This window comes from Chionomys nivalis, chromosome 6 (genome assembly GCF_950005125.1).
Source record: "Chionomys nivalis chromosome 6, mChiNiv1.1, whole genome shotgun sequence".
NCBI lineage: Eukaryota > Metazoa > Chordata > Mammalia > Rodentia > Cricetidae > Chionomys > Chionomys nivalis.
Window position 1 is genome coordinate 72,595,719 of NC_080091.1, and position 26,776 is coordinate 72,622,494.

Consider the following 26,776-nt stretch of genomic DNA (forward strand, 5'->3'; position numbering starts at 1 on the left):
CCCCATCCCCAGCACACTCCCCACCTCTTCTACAGGCGACCAGAGACTGCCTCCAGACTTCTTGTTCTAGGACCTCCGTGATTATGAGCAAAAGATACCGATCATACATCCTTAACCAGATCATTGAAAGCGCAGGTTAAAAAAACGATAAAGAAAGGAAGAAGAGAAAAGAAAGAAAGCAAAGCAAAATCAGGTTTAGGACCAAGGGAAGGGAACGTAGCAAACCACAGCGCAGGATAACTGGGCGCACACAGGCACGTAGACTCCCCTGCATGGAGACAGCAGGTTGTAACCGACTACCCGGAGAACGCGGAGCTCCCGAGACAGGAACTTTAAAAGGATTGAAATCTGTTGCCTGTTCCACTAGGAATATTGTTTGCAAGGCACAAGGTGTCTTTTGGTAGTGAGTACCCTCTGCGCATGCGCAGGTCCATTCGGGAATTACTGCCCAGCCGCCGACTAAGTTGCATTCCTTGAATCTTCGCAGAAAAGACAATTCTTTCATCAGAGTTAGGAATGTGGACAGTACAAAATCGAGAGAGTTTGGGGCTCCTTTCTTTTCCTGTGATGGTTGCCATGGTTTGTTGTGCACACAGGTGAGCTGCCTTCTGCAATCTCTCTCTTTCTCTCTTTTTCTCTTGGTGTTTTTCTTTTTTCTTTTTTCTTTTTTTTGCCGTGCCTGCTGGATCATGTATTTTGTTATATGGGGGTAGGTGTGCCTGGATCTTTTTATGTCTGTTTGTGCCCGTTCTGAATTCAGTCCCTACTCCTTCCCTTCAGCTCCAATGAACCCAGCAACATGTCATACGTGAAAGAGACAGTGGATCGACTGCTCAAAGGATATGACATTCGCTTGCGGCCGGACTTTGGAGGTAATGCTTCATGGCTTTTCTTTCAACCTGTAACCCATTCCTAGTTCACCTTTCCCGTCAGAGATAATACCCTCTTCCCCGTCTTACCATTTCTGTAAACGTGCAGTACTACGCCCTGGATACACACACACACACACACACACACACACACACACACACACACACACACTCAGGATCCCCAGTCTCAGATGGATAAATCCTCAGGCTGCGCTGTCCCTCTCCTTAACCCGACACACCCTCTGCACTGTCACCGCGTCACGCGTGAGCCCACACCTGTTTTCCCAGGCTGTCCCCTACAACAGGAATGGGGGGGTAGGGAGTAAGCCTATTTAGCCCGCAATAAGATCTGGTAAGCCCCCTCTGTCCCCTCAGTCCCCTGCCACTCAAAAACTGTCTTTACTGTGGTCCCCCTCCCCGGCAGGGCCCCCGGTGGACGTCGGGATGCGGATCGATGTCGCCAGCATAGACATGGTCTCGGAAGTGAATATGGTGAGTGGCCTTCCCACTGCTCGGCGGGCCGCCGAGCTCACGCAGATGCGAAATGGACCTGTTCTCTGTCCTCTGCTTTTCATTGGTGATCACCTCAGCCCTGGTCCCCAGGGTCCCACTTCGCGCGTACGCCCCACTCCAGTACACACATTGTCGATCACCCCACAGTTTGTATTTTCGACACACACGGGCTACTGCGGTGTTCCGAAGGAGACGTACTCTGCACTATTTTGGGACGGAAGAGGGACTGTTGCGCCGGAGGATTGGCTGGGGCGGAGTCTGAGCCTTACTTTAACAGGGTCTCCCTGCGTGTGGGGACGTTCAGGGCACCATCTGCCGGCGGTCAGACGGCGTGCATGGGGTCCCCAGGACCAGGGGTTGGGGTTCGCAGCCACAGGTAGACCAGACACAGCCCCCACAATCTTCACAGATTCCACAGCCTGCTAGCCCCAAGCTACCCAGCTTAGACACCAAGCTAACTGGCAAAGCTCGCAAGTATCCCCTCCCTGCTACAGAATCCAGCACAGTGTTTGGCAGGAGCAACAGGCTGAGATGAACAGTCCAGAATGGCTAACAGCAGAAGTGCCCAAGCTTGCTTCTGGGCATCTTATACCCATGCTAGCGTTCATGCGTTTGTCTTTCTGCAGCTTGCTAGTTTTGAGTTTGACGAGAACGAATCATATGACTTTGATTTATTCTAGTAACCTAGGCAAAAGGAAAAGATCTGATGATTAAAAGTACTGAGGCAAGGGAGAGGTGAATAAGAAGAGTCACAAATTTTAAGGAATTTATATTTTATCATCGCTCCCTTTCCTCTTTCTCCCCCTCCCCCCACTACTCATCTTCATGTACTGTATCTTCTCAAGGACTATTGCAAAAAGTACTGAAATCCTAGCTGCCACTTTTGCATCTACCTTGGGAAGTCGTTTTCTAGTTGTTAGAGTTGAGGGGGAAAGATATGCCTGTTGCTTTTCTAGAACCCACCACCTGGGGAAGAAACAGATCTACAGGAACAAAATGTCTTTTTATTCCGCCCTGAAAATAATTGCAGCAGCAGGAATTTAAATATACTGAGTAACTTAGACCAGGATCCTTTAGGAGTCCTCTGTCTGTAACAGTTATTGATTTGTTGTTCATTTCCCTCATAGAGGGCTATTTTGTTGTTGTTGTTGTTGTTGTAAAACACTGAGGTTTCAGGGTTTTCCTTTTTACCTTTTAGATTATGTCAGGAAGCAAAATAAATATGTTTACAGATCATTTAATGGATGACATAAGTATAAAATGTATGGTTTTGGGGACACAGTTGTAACTTTCATTGTCTTCAATGGCTTATTTAAAATACTATTTTATAATGCCTCAGATTGTTTCAAATAATTATCAAGTGTTTTTTTCCTACTACACTAAAACAGAAATCCATTTTTTTTCAAATTTGATAAACAAGTGTTTTTTTTTTTAACTTGGTGAAGACTTTTAACAGACTAATGTTCTATTTCCATGTGTGCTAATGCCCAATGCAGCTGTTTACAAACATCCAGAGAAGAGTGACCAGATGTGCATAGGTCACAACAGTGGCTTAGGACTGTAAATGCAGCCAGATGTATTAGCATAACAATTAGTGTCAGCATACATACATTAGGATAACATTTTCTGGTCCAGTCATTGACCTGGCATCTTACAAACACCTCCACAGATCATTTATATATAGTCTATTTAGAAATCTCAGAAGGCAAATTGTGTCTCTGGCAGTGTTCTGGAATAGGGCACATAGGTTTCTAGAACTACGAGGACTCTCAATGCCAAACACAGACACACATGTATGCATATGCACACACGCAAATCTATATACATATTTTTTGCAATCTTTTAAAAAAATTAATTGAATATGTAAGTTGCATGACCATAATAACCACTGCAAGAAAAAGTTCTGTCCAGTCAGTTGTTGAAATGGATCCATACACAAACTAAGAAGCAGCACGTGCAAAATCCAGGAGCATAGAACACCTCCTCCTAATTACTGGATAATACAGTCTGCTTATGTGAACTTGGTGTGTTTTCAAATAGTCACTCAATAGATAATGCTGTCTGCCCAAAAACCCATGCCCTCTCACCATGACATCAGAGACATAGGAGAATAGTGGCCACGGAAAGCTGGAAAATAAGAAATCTTGCTTTGGGTATTCTTTGCTTTTAATGAGAGTTACTGACAAGACTCGGATTTATATTAGTGTCTCATCTATGGCAAAGTGTTGTAATAAATTAATTACAATGGAAACAACAAACACAATAGAAATGCGGGGGAGGGGAATTCTTTTGAAGGGTCGAGGGAGTTTTATAAGAACAGGGATTGTTAGTCTTACCTTCACCAAGAAGAGAATGCATTGCAGCATGGTTTGGACACCATAAGTAGGAATAAAGGTCTTCAGGAAGTAAGACCTATAGCTTGTTATTAAGAAGTCTTCTGCAGCCGGGCGGTGGTGTCGCACGCCTTTAATCCCAGCACTCGAGAGGCAGAGGCAGGCGGATCTCTGGGAGTTCGAGGCCAGCCTGGTCTTCAAGAGCTAGTTCCGGGACGGGCACCAAAGCTACAGAGAAACCCTGTCTCGAAAAACCAAAAAAAAAAAAAAAAAAAAAAAAAGTCTTCTGCAATGTAAGGGCACTAACTTACATGTGATTATATGATAGGGAAATTTCTACAAATTTAGGCAAAATAAGGATTAACAATAAAATAACACAACTAGTATTTAATAAGAATATACATGCCTTACTGCAACGTTGCTAATTTTCACATTTTTAGTCATTATTGTTATTGCATATTCTATAGCTGTGAACATGGCATGATAATTACACATTAAATTAATGAGTTAGAGAATGAGGGTTTTATTAAATTTTGTCCTTTTGTGCTAATCTAAGTAAAATGTGTTTCCAAATTGGTTCTTAATATTACCCAATTTTAAGGTTAATATCGTCTCATGACTATTTTCTGACTAATGTCCTTCAGGACATAAAAATGTGGTTCCAAAATTAAGAAAAGAAAAAGAAATTGTTATGGTAAAGAATATCTACCAGAAACTCTAAGATTTGTCAATAGATTACTGTGCACAATTGGTATGTTTTTATGCATCAGCTACAAATTAATTCAAACAAAATGTAAAAAAAACAATCCATTTGTTCTGAGAAGTTAATTTAAAACTTTTAGAGAATAATTTTAATGTATAAAAACATATATATAGTTGAAAGTAAGACTTCTTTATGATATTAATTATTATTGGTTCAAAAGGAAAGTTTTCTTTCTCATGGACTTTGTGCTGATGTGAGCAAACACATAGTTGTTTTCTAAACATTATTGTTTTCTAAAGTCTTATATAGAAAATTATCTACCATGGTTTCTATTTATTGTACATTAAACACTTCCAATCTTTTAATTTTACAGTTTCTGTGAAGCTCTACACACACACACACACACACACACACACTAACAGGCTCATGACTGAGCAAAAGACAGGTAGAATGAAAGGAGGTCATGGCTCCTACCAATTAGTCGTAAAATAACCCTTACTCTGCTCAGTAGAAAAGGTAGTAGCAGACAGAAGTTCCCTCTTCGAGTAGAATCTTGGAAAAGACGTGATGCAGACTATAAACAAAAAAAGAGCTAAGCTTTCCTGTTCAGATGTCCACAACAAGCTGTCCCTTCTCAGGCAAGAGTCAGATGCAATAATCAAGGAGCAATTTCAAATACAGTTTTCTTTCCTCAAGCTAAAGTCATGATGGTCTAATTGTCCACATGCAGAAGACTATGCATATAGAGCGCCGAATCAGACTAAGACATAGTACAAGCCATTTCTAGTGAAAGGTAACCTCGCTCCTGTCTTCACTGTTCTGCAAGTGCAGAGGTAAATGCTCTTTTAAGATTCGCAAATAGCTTCAGCAATGACAAGAATGAAAAAGACACAATTGTATAAATAATGTACAGAACAAATTAAACCGAACAGATATCCATTTATATTCCATCTTGTTACTATTTTAGCATTAGATTCCATTGGATCTTGGTGCATCATCCAGCTATGTTTAATTGCCATCACCATGGTGACTCAGGAGAAAAGTCACCTGTCAGAATTTCTCTCTGCAATAACCCTTCTTCCTCTATGGCATAACTTCTTAATCTTAAAGGCATATCTCAATTACCCTGAGGCTCACAAGAGCAAATTTTGAATCTGACCTTTGGGATGGGGGTCTGATAATTTTTATTTCTCCTGAAAAATGCCAATTTCTGGTGCATAGAAAGTACTTCAAATATCAAAATTGAAGAACATTATTCTAATGTTATCTTTAAAAATGAGCTCATTTTCCTTGTGATTTTTCTCTGTGAGTAGCAATATATCAAAAATTTCATGTTAAGTCTGAAGTTACTTTCTGGTTAGTCTGATAGGTAGCTGTACTCAGAGGGAAGATTAATTCTATAATTAAAGATAAATAAGATTCAAAGACAAGAAGAGCCAAGACGATGTGGTCCAGTGGAAACTGAAGTCTTCCTCTATCAGTACTTGTTAGTCAGAAAGCGTTAAGTGGGGACAAAAATTTTCAAGTATAATAGTATGTATCAATATCATATATCTTGAGCTAAGCACATACCTATATCATCCTTTCTCCTTACAAAACACACTTTATGTTATAGTATGTGTCAAGCATATTACAGCATCATCTTTTCCCTTACAGAGTACCCTTTTCTTTATGCTTCACAGTGTAGAATTCTGAGGCTCTTTTCCCCAAATAGCTAGCAATAGCTGTGAAAAAATAGCCCAAATATATTCTTGCTGCTGTCAATTAATTCTCTTGGGTTTTAATAGAATTTCCTTTGGAAAGGGAACAAATAGGTCAGTACCAATTAAATCCTGGAGCACACACCAGCAGATAAATAAATAGATAAGCATCCATTTCTCTTACATGAAAACTCACCAGGCCCCCCTTCAGGTTTAACAATAGAATGTACTATCTGAGAAAGAAATTGCTTTGTCTTTCTGTTTGAAGATACCAGGTATTTTTATGCCTTTAATCTCATTAAAACAAGACTACATAGATCTTAAAATTGGAATTCATATATGAAAGCCAGTGATTGTAGGGCCATATTGGGCATGAACATATGCAATGTTGTGAAAATAAATAATATTTGTTAAGTATTTCCTATGTGTAGAATACATCTCATACAAATTTTGAATTCCTTGCTCATTTAACTGTGAATGAAGGGTATACAATACTTAGCTCTCACTACTGAAACAATGAAAAGCTAAGACAGGGCAAAGCATGCAATGAGAAATTTAAAAGGTAACTAATGCCATTGCAACAGAGTTAGTAAATGGAAAGGCTTCAAAGTTTGCAACCAGGCTTGAGGATGTGATTGCATAGCATACAGGAAGTAAAGTTTGGTTCCCTGGCCCCAGAAAACCTGGGAGTGATGGCACGTGTCTATAACACCAGCATTAAAATAGTAGAGGCAGATGGATCAGATGTTTGTCCACACAGCAAGTACAGGCCAGGCTGAGATACATGAGACCCATTTATAAAGACTAAAAACAAGCTATGTGTCCCTAGGTCTAAAGTGCTAGGCTAGTAAAACTTAAGTCTTTAAAGTGTTCCTAGTATGGAATTTGGGAACCTGAATGTGAATTGTGTCTTCCCCGGGATTCACCATTTTCTTCTGTAAAATGAAGCAAAGCCTTTTAATTTCAAATACCCTAAATGTCTGTCCTTAATGAAGAAATGTCTGGCTTTTAGACTTTTGTTGGAATCAAGAATTATTTCATTTTATTCCACTGTCAGATTCTGTCTTGTTCCACCCATTGTCCCCAAAAGCAAATCAATCGACAATCTTTGATTGAGTTGCTACAGAGTGCAAACTGGGATAGCCTCCTGGAAATACCACAGTAATGATAGACTACAATACAGGGCTCCATCATGAAGCATCAATATGATCAGTCATGCGATTATCATCCAACCTTCTTTTCCTTAATTCATTTACAAAAATAGCAACAAGAAAATTTGGATCAATGGACCTCAAATGAGACTTGATTGAAGCTTAGTTAATATTGTGTTGAACACTCAGGTAAAAACTAAATTGTAGGTATTTCTAATATGAATTATCCATTGCACTCAAGCTAGAGACATTGTTCTGCTGCTATCAAATTCATACAGTTTTTTCAATACTTGATATGGAACTTAAGTACACTGTTTTTTTCAAAGACCTAGATATATGGAAGTACTTATCCAACTTTTCTAAAATCTTCCTTTGAGATGACTAAAGAGTGAGCACTAAAACCTGAACATTTGCTTGAGCTAAATCTCAGTGTCACTTTTGGAATTTTCTCACTTTTTTTTTTGTCTTAATGTTCCCCCTAAGTACTTGATAGCACCCTCATCACTCATGCACAAATGAAATATGGCTTTATCGAAATCTAAAATTCTTCCAAAGTAAAATAATTTAAATGTTTCTATTGGTTTAGGTTTCAGGAATGGGATCAAATGTCACAATTGTCCTTTAGAATAACCAGGAGATAAGCTGATCCATAGTTGACTCGGTGTTGTTTTGTGCTTCCTCTGTGGTCCTGGAGAGCACTGGATTTGATTTTTCCTAGCACTGGGATCAAGCTTAGAACACTTCTGTTTTCAGTCGGTTGTGAATTTCCTGCAGCTCCTTGACTTCTCTTTATTGAACAGGAAGTTTGAAGAAGACTTTAGTGAGCACCTGTCAATATGCTTAATACAGCATTAACAATTGATCCCTACACATAGGAATAACGTGGGGGGGAAAGCTGGTCACATTTCAGGCATAGAAGTCTGATAGTTACATGTTTGCATGGAATCTCCCAGGAGCACACAGAAATAATTTCTATGGCATTGTCAGGGGTCTATGCCTGAAATGAATCTTGAAGAGAAATAGTGGTTAGTGATGGAGGAGGGTCGTCTGTCTATCTGTTGCTTTCATTGGTTAATTAGTAAAGAAACTGCTTGGTCTGATAGGTCAGAACATAAATAGGTGGAGTAGACAGAACAGAATGCTGGGAGAAAGAAAGCATAGTTGGTCAGTCGCTATAGCTCTCCTCTCCAAGACGGACACAGGTTAAGACCCTTCCCGGTAAGCCACCATCTCGTGGTGCTACACAGATTATTAGAAATGGGTTAAGCAGGTTATGAGAATTAGCCAATAAGAGGCTAGAACTAATGGGCCAGTGTTTAAAAGAATACAGTTTCTGTGTAATTATTTTGGGGCAGCTAGCCGGGAGCCGGGCCGCAGCCTGCCGCTCATATCACTACAGGTTAGCAATTGTGAATAGGCTACAAATGTGAAGAAAGACTTTTCAAGCAAGAGGAAAGGTGTGTTACTAGGCAGCCATGCCTGGAAGCATCATCCAGTGTTCTGGGAACTAGAGTGAGTCACTATTGTAAGAACTGAAAGGGCACAAGGAGTATTGGCAAGAGGTTAGGCTGAGCTGTAAATGCGAGGTGTATGACAGAACTCCTGAATATGCTCAGATGTGCAAAAAGCGAAGCTGCTGCAGAGACGTGTTTGTCTGTCTATGTATCATCTCTTTCAGACAATACAGGAGACACAGTGACAATTATTATCTCCTCCAAATCGAGCAAAGATTAGAGGCGTGCTTTAGAGAGAATTACTGCTCTTACATGTTCTGAAATTTAAGTTTAAAAATGTATGCATCTAGAGAACACTTTCATTTTTCAAAAAAAAAAAAAAAAAAAGAGTTGACACTACCACACCAAGCTGGGATAAGTGTGCTAAAGAAATGGATCCGAAACCCTCTAAAGGGTTTCACCAAAAATATGTTTTGCATTTCGCAGATGGTTCTTGTTGGAAAATAAAGAAAGTCCAAGTTGAGGGCAGCATTTCTGAATAAGACGCTAATAGGCTACTTCAAAGTATAGGGCGGAAGATAAATTCCTTAAGTAATACAGTAGTCTTAGAGATGGAAATTAAGGGCGATGATATTCAGATAGAGGAGAATTTGAGGGAGCTGCTGACTGGTTAGGTAAAGAAGAGTCCAGGATATTCTCTGGAGTTCTTTAATAAGTGATGATTTAAGGACCACCTTCTTCCCAGTAAAGAAACCCTGCACACTCTCCCCTTCTCTCTGGATTGGCATATGTTCAAAGTAAAGGAATCTACATTGTTTTGTTTCAAAGTAGTTAGATGTGCATCGAGTTAAAACATTGGACATTGCAATTATTCTGAAATGAACTAATTATTTGATGAATCTTGCTATTGTGTTCACAATTAAGCATATTCTATATTGAAAGATCCTGGGCTGCAAAGTACAGTGACTCAATGAGTTGGTCAGAATTTCTGAGAATAAATACTGAGCGAAGACAGAGAGAGGGGTGCAGTTAGCTTTAATTATCGCTAGCAATATGCTTCTTTATTTAGGCAGACACAACCCTGACAGAATTTCGAATATACTCCTCAACTTCTCCCCAAGAGGAGATCTTTGTATTCTGTTGCGGTTGCCTTTATAAAACGGGAGAGAATGGAGTTGTGGGGAAAGCCACACACACACACACACACCCAGTCTGCTCTCTTCTCCGCTGCATCCTGCAAGTGATTCAGAGTCTTTCTGGAACATTGTGCTTCGATGGGAAATTGCAGGAGAGCAGTGTGAGCTGTTGTAGACGGTGCATCTGGAGATGAGACAAGACTGAGGATCAAGGCAGAGCAAGTCAGAGTGGCAGCGTGCCCTGAGAAATGACGCTTACCTGCCAGGAAATTGGCAGTGACTCCTGGGAGGGGTGGGCATTGAGGTATTATAGTAAGCCAGAATCCAGCAGTCCTATCCTTTAAAGATGGTCTCATAAAGTTAATATGGGAAGGCAAAGGCTTGTTCATAGATTGCACAGTCTACCTGAGAGGGGGAAAATGAAGAGAAACGGCTAGATGAATAGATCAAGATAAAGGGTTTTAGGTAGCGGTTAGCTCTTCCATCCCGACCTGTGTGGAAAGCTAATATGAATGTTGAGTGACGAGGCTTAATACAAAGTGAAAAAAAATTGGAGGTTAGATAGAGGCTTTACTTTTGCTTCTGAAGACTAATCAGGTAAGTTTCAAGCAGGGAATCTCATCTGAAGGAGTTTACACTGGACCTGAAAGGACCAGGAGAGACTTGGTAAAATCTCCTCTAATCCATTTTAACTCAGGATAGAATTTTTTCCTTTTTAACTTTTTATTTTGTAGGGAATGATACACAATTCTCTAGTTAAGAAAGCTGGTTGTTCTGTTTCCATAGAGACAGTCCATTTGAAATCCTTCCTGTGCCTGGAACATTCTCTCATGTCAGTGGCATTGTTTCTCCCTCCTACTACCTGCAACCTCTCTCCTACGCAAATGTATCTAGATGTACTTTCAAATTCACTGGAATTACATTTCATCTATAGAGCGTTTTCTGTAGCCATTACAGAGATGTCATCTGGAGAAAGGCAGTCTTGGGCATATGAGAAAAATCAATACTTCTCAAAGTCTTTATAAATTCAATATACTTTAGGGATCATTCATATGAGACATTTTTTAGCCTTATCTTCCTCCCTCACTGTACAACCTCCAGGAAATTTCAGAACATTCTCAGTTTCCTGGTCTATTATAAAGACTTTGTGATAACATTAATATTATGAAACAATTTTAGTCATAAAATCATTAGCTTGATAGCATTTATAGTTTTTAATTCAGAAATTAATTATTTTCTCTGTCTGGTACATCTTACAACTTCATCTGTAATTTTCTTTTATATTAACCATGAATCATGAGATTTTTCTATAGAAACAACTTCATCTTATGACACTACCATAATTACAGGTACAGAGTATTTTAATGACAAATACAAAGGTATAGATTTATATCATCTGTGTGTGTATGTACTTAGAAAACTTTAATGAGATTTAAAAATAATCACTGCTTTTCATTTTTCAATAGTCATCTTCCTGATACCTGGGATATCAATATTTCTTGACACAGTCAAGAAATTTTTATAGAATAATTTGATTTTTAACAACATGAATGGCATTTAGACAAAAGGGGAAAATCAAACACAAACGATAATAAGCAGAAATGGTTTCCTCTGGAGAGGTTTTTATATGAGAAAACTTTGATTTTAAAAGACAATCAAGGATTTTGTCAAGCATGAGAATATAAAATAAGAAAATATCTAATTCAAAGTAAAACACATTCAGTAGATGTGAGAGCCTCCCTCCCCCTCTCTCTGTGAAAGGGATATAGGAAAGCCAGATTCAGTCTTTGCTAGGCTAATGCTCTGTCTTTCTCTCCCACACCTACATGTGCATGACTTGGGGGACTCCCCCACAGACTGTGTTGTTACCAAGTTTGCAAGAGCATCTAAAATGCGGTTCTCTGAAACTGTAGATGGAAATTACTCTCAGTATAGTACAGGATGGCAACTATCCTATTGTATTAAAAAACATTGCCATATGCCATGAATGTAGCCTAAGAAGTGAGGTTTCTGCATAATCACTATCTGATTTTCCATAGAAACCCAAGCAGAGAAGTTGCCCGAGTTCTTTGGCCAGATTCCTTGTTCATTTGTACCTTATGGAGCTTAGTTTAGGACCAAAGTGCAAACTATTGATCATACAGGTGGGGCAAATACAGAATGTGATTTCGTGAAGATTGGGAAATCACCAACTTCAAACATGATCCTTCGCCCTGGATGTCTTTAGATTTCATTTCTGATGAAATACAGTAGCTATGGGAGAGGCAAAGGTGGTCTTCGTTTCCAGTCCCTGTATTATACCAAAGTATGTACAGGTGGTTGAATGAGGGGAATGATTTGTTCATGACCGCAGATTTCAAAAGTATCTGAAGAGAGTGGGGAAGCCCAACATAGCTGAAACTTCCCTAGAGTCACCAGTTTCCTGAGTTTGGACCTGACGGGTTTGACTAGCGGTAATGGGGGTGCGCTGATTGCTTGCTACCAGAACTTTGCATTCAGTGATGTGAACTCACCAACTCATATTGTGCTCACCTGTGTTATGGCATCCACCCTGACTGAGTGAGGAGACAATTGTATTTTGCAGTTATAACTATTACTGATCTCATGGTTAAATCAGTTGGCCAGTGGGACATGTACTAGATTAACTATTAAAGTCCAGCAACTCTCAATATAATTTGATATTTTCCTTAACTATCTTTTACCCAATGTGCTTATGTCAAATTATATTTGAAACACTTTTCTCATATCAAGTGTGTGCATGGTAAGCACACACCGTCTAACTCAGCTATATCCCTACTTCTCTATTTTCTAATAGCTTTAATCACTTTAACATTTCAGAATGATGTTCTATCACAATTTAAACCCTTGAGTATTAAGTTTCCTGTCTTTATAATCCCTTTGATCCTTAGTTCTATAAAAGAGCAGTTCTATAAAAGTTCTATAAAAAAATTATTTGTTTTGTTTATGGAAACTGTGAATGTCAAGAAAGCCACACTATGTACAAATATATGCTAGGCATATGTGATGTATAAATTGCAAAATACTATATATATCAAGTTCTAATATTCTATCATTATCTCCAAAACTTGTAATAAATGCCTCCTTTTTAAATTTGGGACAAGGATAACACCAATTCACCTTAGGCATAATGAACTGTATTTTTGTTTTATGATGTCATTTCACTATTTGATTGGAATTCACAGAACTTCTAATTGTGAAACTTCTCAGTGAGAACTTGTAGGGGAGTGAATAGAATTTCTTCCATCTTATCCCCTAATGATTTTCTCTGGATTCTTGCTCTGGAAAAACATGGGCCTCAAACGTAAGCATAGTTTAAATCAGTGCATGATCTTTTTTTTCTTCAAGTCATAGTTTATTTTATCCCTTAATATGCAGAGGAAATGGACTATGCTTTTTCCATTGGCCTAGTCTTTGTGCTGAGTCCCTGGGCTTGATGATCAATTTTTAATTGAACATCTTCCACAACAGGATCTGTTTCAAGGGCATTTGCTCTAGAATGCTCGGTCGTATGATTTATTAGGCAAATACATAGTACTGAGAACAATGTGGACACAATTAAGAATTATTTTCAGACAATATGTGTGAGCAAGCACTGTCCTAAAGAATTAAAGAATTAAATTGCCAAGTATAACTTAAAGCCTGGAATTCTCTTGAAAATAAGGATATACATTTTCTTCATTGATGATTGAATCTAAATGAAACCAGGTACATGAATCTCTTAGGACTTTGCAGACATTTGAGAAAATAGAGGGGGGGTTATTCAAAGCATAATATTCAACATTACCCCTGGACCATCAGTGCCTGGAGAATGATACAGCAAAATGTCTAGGATGGAAATACGTGAAGCCTAAGATCACAGTGCCTGCAGACTTAGCCTCTTGTACATGAGGGTTAATTTCCGGCCATCTTGATATGTTCTGTCACATGGGAAGAGTAACGACCTCTGGTTTCTCTTGGTATCATTTGGAGGGCTCTTTAGTTATGGCTTTTCATAACCCAAAGGACTTGTCTTCAAAAACCATCGTATTTAGGATTAGGCTTCACTTTATGACATTCGAGTGATACAAACTCATCTCTCACCAGCATTATCATCATCCTCCAGCTTACTAAAAGATTACTGCGTACCAGACACTTTTGAGATGATATGGTAACACATATAGTCCATTTTCTGTTTTTAATATCACTGTTCCACTGAGCAGGTAAGCTATCAAGAAAAGAAGTCTCAAAGATCAGTAAACATGTTTCTAAGAGAAAATGAGTTAGCAACTATTTTTATTTTGCTAATAATTAAACTCATATCCAAAAAAGACTAGCTTGGCCAATGTCTTCAAATTTGCGGAAACACTTTATCCTTTGCATATTTAAATGATAGTGGACCTATTTATTGTTGCAAGATAGAATGTGTCAGTAGTTAGTCATATGCAGACAAAGAAAATGGATGTGATGCCCTTTGTAAGAGAAGCTTTACTTGAAGGAAGAAGGAAAAATTAGATTGGGCACAAGGAAGACCATCTTGAGTGTAATGAGACGATGCTGGAAGGAGCTACTAAGAGTACCCGGGAAGTGTTCATCCTTAGAAAGCTTCAGGAGAAGAAAAGATAATTATATCTGTCCTACTTGGCTTTACAAGGATGTTCTGTACAAAGGCAAAAGCAAGAACAGAAAGAAAATTTCTTTAACATTGCTTCCAATAGAGTCTGAGTCTTCCGTTTGATAGTTACAAATGAAAAGAAAGATCTTAAAAATACCCCAATGTCATCACCTACACTAGGAAGATAATGGAGGATTATTTTCTTCCACCATTTTCATCTATTCATAGGTGTAGACTAGGCTCTGAGTTGAGCAGTCATTAGTCCAGTCTCTTGCTCGAACAAACAATTTTTTAACCTTACAGTGTGTACCACTCAACACATCTCAGGCAAAAGCAAGGTTACAGGACACAGAGAAATTGCTAAACCCTTACGTGGCATGGGGACCTGATAGAAAGAAGAGCTTGGGTCTGTGCCTGGTAAGTGTCTCACACACAGAGTGGACTGAATCAGACTGTACTAAATTCATATCCGACACAGTCACTTCAACCTTGTATGCACTTCTGCTTTTAGAACAAGAAAAAGACAACCTTTGATGTTAAGAGTAGAAACAGCTGCTGAACTATAATGAATGTGTCCACATGAAGCACGAGGATATGTCTTTTATTTCTATTTATGAGAGCCACCTGCAAAAATTATATTTAAATTCTTGTTTCATGGATGAAGCATAGTCTGGAAAGCATGTTTGTGAAGGAGCCCAGTCAGAAGCCCTAGCAAGCCTGACTTTCAAGTCAGACTTTCAATTCCTCTTCTGTTTCAGAGTCTACATATGTCTGAATTATACTTTTTAAAAAGAAAGGAGTTTATTTGTCTAAAGCGAATGACTACCTTAAAGAATTATTTCCACCTCAAAAAATCAAGCTCAGAATAAAAATTAAGCCTAAGCAAGGAAGCAGCTCCTGCTGTTCTTGCTCCAGGTTTGCCCATGCTTGCTTCTCTCTTAGTCTCTTCCTGTTTTAACACATTTAACACAAAAACAAAAACAAAACAAAGTGAGATCCTCCCAGAAAAGGGTGTGTGTACTGTAACCGAGGTTTGTGTTTTTCCTTTTGTATTGATGTTATGATCCATGGTATCTACACTGGAAATTTTCACTAGCTGATTTGCTTTCATGAATGATTTGTTTAATGTCTAAAAAAAAAGATATACAAAATTTGGAATCAGTTGTTAGTTTTCAACTCAAGAATTCCATCAGTGTGCTGCACTGGAACTTCTCTAAGTACCACTTAGCAGCCATATAAGGGGAGGAGAGTAGAGGCCAATCAGAACAGCCGTTTCTAGGCGAAGAAGAGTAAAAGTCAGGAATATTTAGCTTTTCTGTGTATTCTCCCAGTCCATAATTTGATTAAAAACCAAAGAAGGATATGTAAAGGCCCAGTCAATCCCTCACTGTCCTTTCATGATGGTAAAGTTGTATTACAGAAGACAGTATCCTGTTTTTAAAATAGCAGGTTATTATTTTTATGGAGCTTATAGCAGATTTTTTTACTTCCCTGATTCATAGATGAGTATATATTTTAAAAAATGTTATTTTGCCTCAAAATAATGGCAGTAGAAAAGCAGCCATCCTCTGGCTTGATTCGACAGAAACAAAAGGCAGAAGAATTTACTGCAGATGAACAACGTATTTAAAAAGTAGAAGTCAGTCCCAGACCATAGTTCAGAAGAAGAAAAGAATACTGTCTTGAAATACACTGTTATTTTTTTTACAATTTAATTTAATTTTTTATTTATCTTTTTTAATTTATTTTTTTTTGTTGAAAAGATTTCTGCCTCCTCCCCGCCTCCCATTTCCCTCCCCTTCTCCTCACTTCTCTCCCCCTCCCCCCACTCCATTCTCCCTCCCTCTCGAGTCTGAAGAGCAGTCCAGATTCCCTGCCCTGTGGGAAGTCCAAGGTCCTCCCCCCTCCATCCAGGTCCAGGAAGGTGAGCATCCAAACAGGCCAGGCTCCCACAAAGCCAGTTCATGCAGTAGGATCGGAACCTAGTGCCATTGTCCTTGGCTTCTCATCAGCCCTCATTGTCCGCCATGTTCAGAGAGTCCGGTTTTATCCCATGCTTATTCAGTCCCAGTCCAGCTGGCCTTGGTAAGCTCCCAATAGATCAGCCCCAATGTCACAGTGGGTGGGTGCACCCCTCGCGGTCCTGACATCCTTGCTCATGTTCTCCCTCCTGCTCCTCATTTGGACCTTGGGAGCTCAGTCTGGTGCTCCAATGTGGGTCTCTTTCTCTATCTCCATCCATCGTCAGATGAAGGTTCCATGGTGATATGCAAGGTATTCATCAGTATGGCTATAGGATAGGGCCATTTCAGGTTCCCTCTCCTCAGTTGCCCAAGGTACTAGCTGGTGTTATTTATTTTTAAAGTATCTCTGTGAGTTCGAGGCCAGCCTGGTCTAGAAGAGCTAGTTCCAGGACAGGAACCAAAAAGCTATGGAGAAACCCTGTCTCGAAAAATCAAAAAAAAAATAAAAATAAATAAAATAAAATAAAAAGATACAGAATTGAGATAATTTAACTCTGCTAAAGCTAATGCGAGTTTTTACACTTATTCTTTTTGGTGCTAAATAAGACATAATGCTCTATGATAGATACCACTGTGTTCCTCCCTCACAGCTGAAGACTGCCACGTGCTCTTAGGTGGCAGCTGGCACTGTAGCAAGGACACACTGAGCTGTGTATACACACTCACTGTGAGGATCATTTCGACACAAGTTCTGTCACACCTGCATCTGGAGTGCAGAATGTACTGCCTTTGGTTCAAGGATATGTTAAGGTCTTAGGGATGGGAGAGTATAATTCAAAGTGAGCTCCAGGGAAAGTTATAATTTTAGGCATAATGCATTGTGGGTTTCACTGAGGTATGACAATTTGTAATTTCAGAATGGCATTCATAATTGAAATCATCAGACCAGTATATTTTTTTGCAACTTCTGAACTCGTTTTGCTTCTGATCTTATTGGAGACATAGGAGAACGGAGAGGCCATATCAGCCATCCAGGGGAGAACAAGCTGTCTCATACATCTGTCTCTGTCTTTATCTCTGTCTCTGTGTGTGTGTCATGTCTCTGTCTCTTTCTCAAACACACACACACACACATATACACACACACAAACACACACAATACCAGTTAGAAGTTCCTAATTTTGTGGAAATTCCAGATAAAAAGAGGAAATACATACCAGTGTAAATCATTAAAGGAAACAAAAATAATGTTGATGCATTGAACTTATAAATAACTGATTACTGTCTTTGTTCAATACCTGCTTTATTAATAGACTAGTATATGTAGACTCTGGCACTATGAGAAAGAACTTCTTTTCTCATATTTTCTCCATGCATTCTGTAACTAACTGAAAACACATGTCAACTCTACCACTCTGTCTCCTAACATTATTTCTCTGTAACACTAATGAGAAACCAACCACAACTATAGCATTAAGTCAGACACAGTCAAGAGTTCCTGCCTTGGCTTCATTTTCTTTGCATCCCACCATCTTAGTTCAAATAGTTCATCAACATAGTAGTGATTGGATTTCAAAGGTTACCCTCTACTCTAGCAAAGCATTATGACGGAAAACAAGAGGGCTGTCTCTTGTCCACCATGGGTTCTGGATCTGGCTTTGTGTGTATTGTCTCTGATAATTTTCTTGTTTCATTGTGTGAGGAAAGTGAAAAACTGACATTTAAATTCACTTGAATCTTTCCTTTTTTTCTCGGGAAGAAGATAAACTTAAATTACTATATTACTCTTTGTGGCTGCTCCTTTCTCTCCTGAGACTAACAGGGAAGAAACCAAGAAAGACTGAAATTTCTATGACTTTCAATTGAATTGTACCAAGAAAATAGCATCCCTTTTGTTTGGAAGAAATGCAGATGAGTCCTTGGGAATATAAAATGACATAATGCTAAAATGAGTAAATGGCTGTAATTCTGTGCATAATAATGTAAGAGAAATGGAGGGTGAAATAGAAATGGAGAAACCGAGGGAAAAGGCAGGCAGATCTCACAGCTCAATAACTAGGAAGGAGGGTAAAATTCTCAGCAAATATTTTTCAGCATTAGAGTGGCTCCCACACAAGCATGCTTTTATTATTTGATGTAATTGTTTATGACGAGACCATTACTTCTCCACTTCCTCAATGAAGAAGTTTGCACTTAGCACAGAGGCTTTGTTGGAGTGGTTTTGAGTTCCATGTGTGGGTCAGCATGGAACATGGGAAGAGAATAGCCATGTAGTCAAAATGAGAACAGTAGAACTCTAAAGCAATAGGAAATCAGAATAGAAGCAAATCCCTGGACATTTCCCTCAGTCCCAGGGAAAGCAATCAACTCTTAACAAGGCATGGTGAAGGGGTAGGGCTGATGAACTTAACTCTCAAGAAGGGAAACAAGCATCTAGTTACATATAACAAACAACTAAACCACCAGATAAGAAGAGAAAATCTGATTCTCAGTAAAAACTGAATAAGCTTGCATCTCTTTCTTTTTAAGTAAACAATTAATACATATATATAAAGTGTGCTGTCACTGATCGGCATGGTTGTGGCTGTAAGGCATAATTCTTTTTTTCCCACAAAACCAACTGCTTAGGCTGCTAACTCATAGGTAAACATACTATTTTATGCAAATATGCAGTGAGCTAGTTTGTTTTATGTTGCTGTGATAAAACATTGGCCATAAACTACTTGGGGAAGGATAGGGTTTGTATCAGGCTCTAGGTTATAGACCATAATGGAGGAAAGCCAGGACTAGAAATCCAGTCGGGAATCTAGAGGCAAGAGCTTAAGCAGAGACCTTGGAGGAATGCGACTTACTGACTTGCTCTCTCTGAATTGCTCAAACTACCTTTCTTATGCAGCCCAGTCCCAGCACTCTGAGGATGGCACCACCCACCGTAGGTTAACCCTTTCACCATCAATTGAGAAAGCATGTCACTGATATAGTCAAAAGGTAATCCAATGGAGGCAATTCCTCAATTGAAGTTGCCTTTCCCATGTGACTATAGCTTCTGTCACATTGATAAAACCTAACCAAGATATGCAATACTGTCCGTCTGTGTACTTTTATCTACAGCAACAACAGCTACTCCTCCTCCTCCTCACACATATGTGCAGTGAGAAAGAGCTTAGTACCCTCACAGTGTTAGCAGAGAACACTAATTGGAAGTAGGCTTGCATGGAGACTAGGCATAAGTTCTACTGATGGTGCCCTGTGCCTTAAGATACACTTACTGGAGATGGTCAAGAAAAGAGGTCAGAAGCAATGTTTTAAGGTCATCACAAGCACAGATCTTGTTCTTGGCTTTTGTTGTCTGCAGATTCTTTCATGCTCATCTGTTGATTTCTCCCTTTCTGTTTGGTCTTTCACTTTCTTCTTTGACTTCCACATTATGGACCTCCCAGTCCTTGTATCAAGTCTAGTGTAGGTTAGCTTTCAGAGCACCCAGTGAACTCATGTTCTATTTGACTTACTCTAGCTGCCCTAGTGGAAACAGATAAAAGCTGTACTGCACCTTCTTCATTTTGGAGAATCAAGCCCTGTCCTACCAAGTATATGAGGTATGACCAGTGATTAGATTAGGACAAGTGGGTAGTCCATAAAGAACTGATGTGGTGATATGAAGATTCACAATGGCAAGGTAATCAGGGGAGCTAAATTAAAGGATCAAAAGAATCTCTTGTGTGAACTTAAGTTCAGGTGCTCAGATAAAGTTACAGAAGATAAAACTGGGAGTTAAGGGGGGATAAGGCTCCAGTGAACTTAGTATCTGTAGTAAATTCTGGTGGAACTGATGTGGGAGTTCCTTCTGTCTGTGTGTTGCTTTTCTTGGTTAATGAAGAAAGAAACTGCCTTGGCCTGTTCATAGGACAGAACTTAGGTAGGCGGGGAGATGGAACTGAATGCTGGGAGAAAGAAGGCAGAGCCAGAGAGAAATCATGGATCCTGAAACGTGAAAAGAGGGATAGGATGAGATAGTGTTTCAGACTGGGTATTTGTGGGATTAATAATATGTTTACTGGACAATGACATTGAAAGCAACTTTTTGGAATAAAGTAAGGACAGCATCACCAAAAAAAGAAGACATGAGACATTGGAACAGCTGAATTGAGATAGCATTGCTGCAAATTTGTAACCATTCCCACAAATATCTCTGGGGCTGTATGACCCTTCAGAATGATCTGGAAAGAAGACATTCAGTACTCTTTGGTATTTATTTCTATAACCAAATAGGGGTCATTCCTATGATTTAGGCTGTGTTTAAGGAGGAAGCATGGCTATGTGTGATGAACATCTTTTCAGCTAGAAGATACCTAAATATTGAAACACAAGCAGACAGTAGCTAGCACGATAGGGAGCTAAAAATGTGGGGCTTTGTGTCCTGAAGGAAGAAATGAGGGTCTAGCCTCACAGGTTCTTCCTCAGAATGCTAGAATCAGCAACACAGGCGATAAACCTGGACTATAGGAACTCTCCCACGGAGTTCTAGAATTCGGACTCTTACTATTTATTGATGGCTTTTGGTGAGTCCATTTTGCTCTTTACTAAACTCTAAACTCCTTGAGTACCGCAATCACATTTTATTAATTTTTCTTATGCTGAAGGAATTTCTTCAGGTTGATCAATAGTCATACTTTAATGTGATATTTACAATTCCCACACATGGACTTGGAGTATAGTTCAGTTCACAGAGTACTGGCTTCACATGACCGAAGCTCTGGATTCTATATATCGTATGAATCTCATGTGAAAGCGTACACCTGCAATTCTGGTGTTCTAGAAGTAGATGTAAAAGAATCAAAAGTTCAAGGTCATTCTCTGTGACATAACAAGACTGAGGTCATCTTGAGACAAATGAGATCCTGTCTTAAGAGGGAAGAAAAGCTCACGTGAGTGATAAACAATGAAAATTCTTGTCTTGTCATTTATTTGAAATATTAATTATCATCTAGTTACCACATTTATTTGCCCTGGTCTATAGAAAGCTTGCTTGAGTGTGCTAGAGATGATGACACTGAACAAAGGGAGGAGCCTGAAAGCATTGACAGAGAGGACAAGAGCAGAGGCGTTTAAAAGAGAGTGAGTCAGGGCGCGTTAGTGGACAATTTCTCGGCCACTGCAGAACAGTTTGTGTTCGTGTTGCCGCTGGCTCACTATACTGTCATGGATGAATCATGAGAGTCCACTCTGACATTTTCATCCTCTAGTTTGTTGTGCTATTATTTGCTTCTCCTTTCAGAAGAGCAGTAAGTGTGATATCTGAAGACTGTGATGAATACTGATGAGTAAATTCTGCCTGTGATTCTTGAGGTATGAAAAGCAGACCAAAAGTGGTTTCATTCTTAGAATTACTAGCTGGACAATGTATCTGAAAGTTTTAACATCCCAATTTATACCTGATATAGCAATATAAAGGTGACTCAAGCTTTTTTCATATACAGTGAAAAAATAAAAACTATGATATGGAAAACTAGAGCCATAATTTTTCAGCTGAAGGGTGGGGTGGGATGATTCCTAATGTGTATTTGGGTTCCAAGCTCCATAAATATTCCTCTTCCCAACCAACAATTTTTAATTAACCAAGATTTAAGAGGACTCATTTTTAAAGCTCTACAATTTAAAAAATTGTTTATGGGAGAAAAGTGTTGTACATATATGTGTATGGCATATAATTTGAAACAGAGGTTTATGAGAACTTCAAATTTTTCAGAAATAGGAGTTAACTTAAAAAGAGAGAGAGAGAGAGAGTAATTTCAGACTGGCAAACTTAATTATGGGTTGGAATTAAATGTTCTCCATTAATGCAGCTATCTGCGGAGCAGAGATTGAAGCTGCTCAGTAGTAGACTTTTTAATGACCTGTTATGGTATGGAAGGCACTCAAGTGGGAAGTGAGCAGACACCTTCTACACAAGGATGCACTTTGTATAAATAATGTTCAGAAAATTAATTACCTTCCCCAAATGGAGTGACTTACTTCCTGCTAACCTGAAGTTTAAAAGGACTCAGCATTGCTAAATCGTAGCTCTGGAAAGAAAAGTAAAGTATGGTCACCATGGGAGAGGGTGGAAGGGAGGGGAAAGGAAGGGAGGAGAGTGGAGAAAAATATGTAGCTCAAAAAAAAAAAAACAATGAAAAATATGGTCACAGAGTTGGACCATGTTACTAGACCCTACAGGACACAATCAATAGATGTCTGAAAACATTTACTACTCATAAATTGGATTCTTTTACAAAGCAGCCTTTCATTTACACTGTCTAATAGCCAGGCTTGTCTTTCTCAGACTGTCTTGGGTGCCTAGCGTTTTCAAGTCTTATATCTATACTTTTGTTTTGTTTTGTTTTAAAGATTTATTTATTATGTATACAACATTCTGCCTCGATGTATTCCAGCACACCAGAGGAGGGCACCAGATTTCAGTACAGATGGTTGGGAGCCACCATGTGGTTGCTGGGAATTGAACTCAGGACCTCTGGAGGAGCAGCCAGTGCTCTTAACCTCTGAGCCATCTCTCCAGCCCCCATTCTTTTGTTAAAGAAAAAATAAGACTGTCTTAGGTTAGATATTAATGATTACATGAATGCATATATCATTACTGGCAAGATTTACATTATCAGTCTTTTAAAGGTATTTTGAAAAAGCATTCTAAATGTTAAGCACTATAATATATATATATATAATATATATTATACCTGTGTGTATGTGGTGTATGTACATGCATGTGTGTGCATGTGTTTATATGTGTGTATATGTGTGTACAAAAATGTGTGCATAGATATGAAATTTCTTACAGAGCAAAATTTCTAATTTTGAATACTTTCCCCCCAAAAGCATGGCCAACATGTTACGTGCTGTTTATATTAATGGCATTCAGTATATCCTACTGATTCATCAAAGTTCTATTTCTAATCCAATATTTTCCAAGGGACCAATAAGAGTCACAGCCTTCTATCTCAACTAAGTCTTACCACCGTTGAAAACAAGAGCTTAAATTTCATATGGACAAAATCACAGGGGAAAAAATACTAACAACAATTATCTCAGTGGTCTGTGTAACCAGATGCTTTTTCCTCTAAAGAAGAAAAACTTCAACCATTTTTCATTGATCTATTTTGTAAGACACTATCTTCAAACTAGCTTAAAACTATGCCACAAAGTCAGTGTTTCTGCTTCATTTGAGTTCTCTACAGTAACAGGCATTGTAATTTTCAGAATTTCACATGTGGGTTTGTACTTTGTTGCCTCAAGTCCCAGTGTCTCATGTGCCTACAAAGGAAGTTAGTTTGTTGGGTTGTCTTAGATGACAGACAGCAATACCCAGTCTTTGTCATCATACATTTATCATTCATATAAAATATAGACAAGGAGAAAAGTCAGAGGATCACGCACACAAATGAATAGATTAGTTGGGAATCAGGGTCTGAAGACCGAAGAGTAAGAGTGAATTGATGGGAAAGAATATTGCAATTTAGATTATCTCACGGTACAATAGAAAGGAGAGGATAATTTGAGCTATTAACAGTAAGATCTTCATCAACAGCCAGGCGATAGTGGCATATCAGTACGCAGAGGCAGGCAGATCTCTGTGAGTTCGAGGCCACCCTGGTCTACAAGAGCTAGTTCCAGGACAGGCTCCAAAGCAACAAAGAGAAACGCTGTCTCACCCCCCCCCCCAAAAAAAATAACTTCACCAATTCCACACTGGCTGAAATGAACAGGGAAGGAGAATGAAGAAAAGAGGATGGAATAGTAGGAAAATAGTTTGTGAGGTCATGAGATATGATCCCAGAGTGAAGTTCTTCATTTCTTATTTGTATTACGAAGCACAATTAGTGAGAGAAACAAAATTATGTGAGGAATTGAGATCTTTCTTATTGCATTTCTGATATAGAGCCCGAGATTCTATAAGAAAGGCTGTGGTTCTTGTTATGATTCTGGCACACAAAACTTCCTATTAAATTGCTAGTATTTGAGTTTTTTTATAGAATATGATCCCTTTAGTTATAGTTAATATTATTTTTATCATTTAAAGTATGCTCCACAATGCTGACGTTAGTTATAAAATAAAGTATTAAAAGTGGAAATCTTACACAAAATGTTAAGCCTTCAGAAAAGAAACCCTATTCAATATCTACTGTATTTAATGCTTGGGTTAAACATGAGTTGTTTTGTACAGTAGTAACTGGTATCTTCTTCTGAGAAAGTATCTCAGTACACATGCAGTGTACAATCAACATTTCTTGTAACCTACTACAATCTCTACTCTGTATTTCATAATGCTCTTACCAGAATCAACTCCATTTTGCTGCTCATATGTTCAGATGAGTTTGAAGTGAGTCTAAGTCCAAACTCAGGAGGAAGCATGTTCTCCCTGCAAAAGTAGAGTTATGACCCGAAAGTGGTCCAAATTAGCAAAGTGCAATCTCCAAAACATCATGCAAATAGTTTTGGATTGTTGCTATTTTACAGTGTTACACCCAACAGTGGTGACCTTTTACATAACCTGAAGGATAGATGTATGGCTACATAGACTCCTGGTAGGAAATGATAACTATCATGCCAAGAAGATAGAAAAGGTCTAAAAGGTCAAGTCTGAGCAGGAAAGTAGAGACTGGAGGTCACACAATTCACAGTCCAGGGTTTAACCACAATACACAGTAGTAACAGCCACCCTCTGAAGAGCATGCCCAGGCCATGAGGGACAGTTGACTCATTTGGAGTAAAGTTCTATATAAAGCCTGTGAAGTTGAGAAAGACAAAGGATTTGTGAGATTCTAATTGTGCCTAGAAATTCTATTTAGGGAAGAAACCTTTTATTTCTGTACAGATGGGCCCATTCTCTTTCAAAAACCTATTAATCACTGACCTGTACTTAGAAACAGGTTCATTGAACAAATCAACAAGGAGAATCTGTTGGGGGAAAGTCTACGTGGTTTTTATTAGTGGAAATCATGCTTGGCTAAACAACCTGAGTTCTCTCAGGCATGTACAGATCTTTTAAGAGAAAAAAAGAAACCTGCCTTGTACAAGGAATTACCAGTGGAAGTAATCTGATTAGGCACATAGAAAGCTTTTGACAAGGTATGACCTTTCAAGGTGTGTCACTGGAGGGTCTGTCATAACGTTGGCTGTCCATGCATCCAGAGTATTGAGATAAAGAATTTACAGGTCAGGTTGAAGCTTTGTTTAATAAAAAGAAGAATGAAAGAGACATAAAATCTTTAATGTGATGATGAGTTCCCATGGATTTCCACAGATGCATCTGGGTAATACACAAGGCAGAGAAAGTGACTCTAGACTGAGTTTCATTATTTGTTTCACATGGTGAAGCTCCCAACAGAGTTTAATTAAAATAATCAAAGACTAACCATATGGCATTGTCTTTGAAACTTTTTTATTTTGATGTAGAATCTGTAATTATCATTATTTTGTCAATTCCAATAGTCATAAACCTATCACAGAGAGAGTGTGGTAGGTTTTTGAAAAGAAAATTGGTTTTAAAGCAAGACAGGATAAATGGGACCTTTATTTGTTGTTGAGATACAAATAAAAAATGTGGTATCTACTAAGGATGACTTAATTATGAGGTTCATCTTATTGACTAGTCAATTATCTTTATCTAGTAAGACCATAAGAATTTTTGACCTGAGTCTATTTTATCATGGAGGGAAGTATCAACTGAGTCAACACAATTGTCCACTTACTATATATGTAAAGTAAAACTGAGACAGCACTACTGTAGGCTACATTCTGTATGTGGAAGGTTTAAGGCTATCACCCATAACAATAACTTCCTTATCCTTCAACAACCTAGTTTTCCTCACCCATAGTGACTTTAGTGCAAGAACATATTGGTCACCTTTATATTTACTTTGTAACATCTGATATCTTCTACTAGGAAAAAGTTGTTTGAAGTCCATATCTAGCCTTGCAAAGTCTTCTGATACATCTCTTCTCGATCTAAAGAATAACGAGAATCTTATAACTCAGGTCTTTTTAATACCGGATATTTTTGTGTAGTTATCAAGATATTTTTGAGGGCACATGAAAACCTCTAAAAATATTTTAAATTCTATGGTAAATAAGATGCACATCATATAGAGTCCAGTGTCAAAATGAGTTATGGAAAGCCATGCCTCAATTTGAAATTTGTGTTGTACATTATTTATGTGATATACAGCTTATGTCCTGATAATTTTCAAATACTCATCTGTAGATCTGACCAATTTTCCAAACATATGGTTCTGTGCTGAAGTGTTTATTAGGGATTGCCAACAATAAAGACGATCATTTTTTAAATCTAGC

General features: G+C 38.6%; 1 protein-coding gene across 1 annotated transcript in view; it reads left to right on the forward strand.

The window, feature by feature from the left end:
• The first annotated feature begins 417 nt into the window (after positions 1-417).
• Positions 418-26,776, forward strand: part of Gabrb1 (gamma-aminobutyric acid type A receptor subunit beta1) — a 354,059-nt gene continuing 327,700 nt past the window's right edge. Inside the window, exons 1-3 of the mRNA XM_057771650.1 lie at positions 418-596; positions 781-872; positions 1,294-1,361. Of these exons, the coding sequence (XP_057627633.1) occupies positions 517-596; positions 781-872; positions 1,294-1,361 (240 nt within the window). The 5' untranslated portion in view covers positions 418-516. The remainder of the gene's footprint in view (positions 597-780; positions 873-1,293; positions 1,362-26,776) is intronic.